The sequence below is a fragment of the Durio zibethinus genome, chromosome 7 (assembly GCF_047325235.1).
Source record: "Durio zibethinus cultivar Kanyao isolate XHJ-2024 chromosome 7, ASM4732523v1, whole genome shotgun sequence".
NCBI classification, from domain to species: Eukaryota; Viridiplantae; Streptophyta; class Magnoliopsida; order Malvales; family Malvaceae; genus Durio; species Durio zibethinus.
The window spans coordinates 21,917,791-21,922,444 of NC_143168.1; the positions used below are offsets into that span (position 1 = coordinate 21,917,791).

Consider the following 4,654-nt stretch of genomic DNA (forward strand, 5'->3'; position numbering starts at 1 on the left):
TATGCATCTAGTTAGGATTTCTTAATATTTTCAGTTCCGTTAGTAGTGAAAGGTCGAAATCTGAATAATAGAAGTATCGAAAAGAAAAACCTCAATAATATATAATAAAATGATCACAAGACAGTGATATTTTAACATTGCTGACAAAATCCTTACTTTTTTTTATTATATTCTTTGTTACCTAACTAATGCACAAAACAATGCGTTGAAAACACAAAATGATAAAGATATGTAATCCAAAATTAGAAATATTTTGCAATTGTAGAACTTTTTAGTACACAAAAATGTAAAATGGTACACTTTATGGGGCAGGTTTCTTGTTCTTCTCCAATAATAAAGAGGAGCAAATCAGCCAACAAACATAATTATTGGATGTTTCAGAAGGATATGGATATATGGTGATAATACAAATTGATTTTGTTACCTCAGCTACTGTCGCTGTCCTTTTTTCCTGTATCCGAGTTCACAACTGGAAGATTTCTACGATACAGTTGAGATGTCAACCTCCTTTCTAGTGGTGTTTTCCGCTTGCTTACTACGAACCTATTCACCCCTTTCCTCATTGGCATTATCGATGGGAAATCTTCATCCGGTATCTGGCTGAGCTCTGAAATGTCCTTTATTTGGGCAACACGGCGAAACCACCTCTCTGCTTTGGCCTCCTCCGACATGTCCAATGGATCTGGTTCCTTCACCGCTGAACCTTCCAAACTCTTTCCACTCCAGGTGCTTGTAACATTCTGATTCCCAGATGGTTGGGGTGAACTTCCTGTTGAATCTGTCATCCGTTCCCTACTCTCATTCTTAGAATACTCACTGCTCAAATTATCATCATTACTCGTTTTTGGATTGATAAATTTCTGGTTTGAATACCCACTAGTCTGTGCCATATAAGCAGCATCTCTCTGTATCTCATTTAAGTTCTCTCCAGCAGGCTTTGAGCTTTGCGTCAGCTGGTTTTGCACTGGCTGCATACTCTCTGTAATGGACACCTCAGATAACTTCTCTGGTATCACAGAGGTAGAGGTTTCATCAGTTGCTTTTGCACTAGAATCTGTTCCCTTATGTTGTTGCTTATCCGTTTTAGCAAAGTAGTCAGGTGGGAAAGGGACAAAGGGAACATAATTGGTATTGCCAGCTTGCTCTATTGCGGCACGTCTCTTGTAAGTAGGAGAAGTCAAAGAACGGTCTTTCTTTCTGCTGATTAGATTTTCTCCTTTGTGCATTCGCGTTGTCTCAGGAAAGTCCTCATAAGAACTTGCATTGCCAAGATCTGTAACATTATGGAGCTTGGTAACCTTCTTAAACCATCTCTCAGATTTTTCATCTTGTTCAAGCTCTTTGTCCCTGCTCTCTTTTTCATTCTTCATAAAGAGTTGCTGACTTGTTAGAGACTTGCTCAACTCCTCACTCCTGGAAACAGCATCCGTTTTACCAACTGCATTTGAAACAACAGACTGGTCGTCGTTTGATACAGTATTACAACTCTCTTGTATCTTTGAATTTTCAGGTTTCTTGGCAAACATATCTGCTGGTAATGGCACAAATGGAACATAATTGGAATCGGTTCCTCTAGGATGACCATCCTGCCTAGAAGTAGAAGTAGATGCAGTCACAGGATTCTCCGCTCCACTATTGATACTATAATCATTAGATCCAGAAGAGGTGGATGAACGACCAAGGATCTCATCTAAACTCCGGCTCACTTTTGCATCTAGTGTCTTATTTACTCCCCCAGTCTGAAAATTATTACGCTCAGCAACGCCATCATTATCCACGTTTCTTTGGTACTGAGCATTGGCCAACCTCCTCTCCAGAGGTGTTTTCCTTGTACTTACAACAAATCTGTTAACACCTCTCCTCAAAGGCATGATTTCAGGAAAATCTTCATCTGCTATGGCACTGCTCATATCAGAAGTACTATCAAGCTGAGAAACCTTACTAAACCATCTTTGTGCTTTCTCTTCATTGGCAGCTAACCTCCTATCAAGATCAGATTTATTTGAAGAAATCCCATTGCTGTATGCCAAACCTGGCTTGGAGTAGGTATTACCAAGTGAGATTGCTCCAGGACGCTTGCAATCACACCTTAAGCATACAGTGTTCCTCCCATAATTAAAGAAATTACATCTGTATAAAGGAGTGAATAAATTAAAATCCACCATTTTAATTCCCAAAACAAAACAAAAAAGAGTAATAAAAGCAACACTCACTGGGGACACTCCCACTCTCCACCAGTCAATTGCCTCTTGGGCCGTGCTTCCTCACACTCAAGGCATTTCACATTTCTTGCAAAGTTCATAAAAGTACACCTGCACAAAGAATAAAATGCTATTAATCAGAGATAACAATAAAGATTCACAATGATAAAAGGGAATGAAATTTCAATGTTTGCCACCTTATTCAAGTATACCACCAGAGCTTACAAAAAGGTTATATAACCCTACACAGCTAGACTATCTATGAAGATGACAGAAAATGAATGATTCTACCTTGGGCAAATCCAGTCACCTCTTTTCATTTCAACATTCTGCCCAAAAGACCTTGGCATTTGTCTATATCTATCTGGGGGTTGAGTTTGCTCATATCCAGAATAGTTTGACACTGCAGGACTGTCAGTCAGTTTGGCCAACTCGCCCAGCAAATGTCGGATGGATGACTCAACAGGCTCACTGTTGTAGAGATTGCTTCTCTCAAAGGAAGCAGAAAGATTGCTTGCATAACTCAATAAAAACCTCATCAAATCAACCAAGTTTGCTTTATCAACATCTGCAACCTAAAAACAGAAAAACACTTAGAAACATAGCATAAACTAGTTTTAAAGCTCTGAATCAACAGCATCAAAGATGTAAAGAACTCTAACATAAATTTTATTTTAATCACACATATACAACCACGCAAGATTCATACGTAGGAACATTTCTAGGAGGTCCTACGATGCAAGAATAGGCCTTTAGGAACTCTTTCACGATTAACTGACTAAAGGCCTTGATTTCTAGCACAAAAGTTTCTATTCTTTTTATCGGCTTCTCCATCCTAAAACAAAGACATGCGCTTTAACTTCCTCCTTACGATATACATTTAAGTTAAAACAAAAATAAGCAAACTTTGAACACCATTGACAGTTTAATCTAACTACATCAAATATTCGAACAAATGAAACAGCAAATATTTTCAACACAATCCATTAAACAAAATCCCCAACACTTACATTGCCTTCACCACTGTCGAGAAACAATCTCAACTTCCTCGCGGACTCCTCTCCGTCCTTGAACAAAAAAGGCTTCCCATTTCGCACCACCACGTCAATCTCCTTCCTCGAAAGCAATCTGACCATAAAAACCAATACAAGAAAAACTCAAAACAGCGAAGAAAAAGACATAATTTGAGCAAAATTTTCTTCTCACTTCCATTTTTGTTACCTTAAAAGGTCTGATCTATCACGCGCGAATGCCACGCACGCATGAAGCACGCCCAGAAACTCTTCCGGGAACTCGGAAGCAGCCGCCGCAAACTCAGTGGAAGTGTGGGTGGAATTGAAGTAGCCGGCTGTTGAGATGTTGTTAAGGAGACCGGAGAATTCAGGCCAGGGATGATGGGGTGGGGCCCATAAAGAGGAGTTAGATAAATTCGCGGAGGCGGTTTGGGTGTGGAAATGGCGTGAGGAAGGTTTGAGAAGGAAAAAGGGCGAGTTTTTTCTGTTTTTAGTGGTAGAGTGCAAAGGGCGAAGTGAAGAAGAAGGGTGGTGTTGGTGGAGGACGAAGGAGAGCCGGATGCGGTGGCGAGAAAGGCGGAGGAGGGTGGAAGGGGGGCGATGGTTGTGGAGAAGAGGGGAAGAGGGGGAAAGGAGCATTAGGAACCTGCTGCTGCTGCCCATTTTTTATTTTTTATTATTCACAAGGTTGCATTAGGGATGGTAGTGGTGGTGGCGGAGACCGGAATACGGTGGCAGTGGTCGTCAGACTAAACCCTAGATCCTTATACGGGTTTTGGTGGTGGGAGAGGAAGAGGTATTGTTTATCCTCTGGCTTCGGGGCTTCTGGCTATCAAGCTAATTGCCAAATGGTAGTAAGATTTTTCTTTCGTGGGTTTTTTTATGGGCCAGAGGGATTATCCCTATGTTTTGGAAATGGAAACTCATTTTTTTCTTCTTAAAAATATTTCCTTTTTTAAAATAAAATAAATTTTCAATTTTAATCAATTATTTATAATAATCGGCCAAATTATGCCGAAAAACTCTATACTAAATGAAATTTTGAAATTTAATTTTTTTATTATGTTTCATATATATTTAATTTTTTATTATTTTAATTTAATAATTTTAATTCAATCATGAACGGTATTAATTTATTTCCAATAAAATCAACGAGGTGGTAATTGACTCACTAACTTATATGTTGATTAGCTACATTGACACATACATTGATTGGGTTGATGTAACACGATGATCAATTAAAAAGATTTTTAGTGCTGAGGTGTAACAAAATAATGTCATGTGGTAATTTAAAATTTTTCAAATTATATTTTAAAATTTATTTCTATTATTTTATTAAATATTAATAATTAAAAAAAAAAAACACTAAAAATTTATAAACCCAAAAATTTCATCCTCAATAACCTGGAATCCGACAATCGAAGATTGTGTCAATCATCA

General features: G+C 38.4%; 1 protein-coding gene across 1 annotated transcript; it reads right to left on the reverse strand.

Annotated features, from left to right (window-relative positions):
- Positions 1-232: 232 nt before the first annotated feature.
- LOC111276995 (zinc finger protein VAR3, chloroplastic-like) lies at positions 233-4,066 on the reverse strand. The gene is made up of 5 exons (XM_022863067.2): positions 3,423-4,066; positions 3,212-3,329; positions 2,493-2,776; positions 2,214-2,312; positions 233-2,130 (listed from the first exon to the last, which is right to left on the reverse strand). The coding sequence occupies exons 1-5, from the start codon at positions 3,875-3,877 to the stop codon at positions 426-428; spliced, it is 2,661 nt and encodes an 886-aa protein (XP_022718802.2). The 5' UTR covers positions 3,878-4,066; the 3' UTR covers positions 233-425.
- Positions 4,067-4,654: the final 588 nt, after the last annotated feature.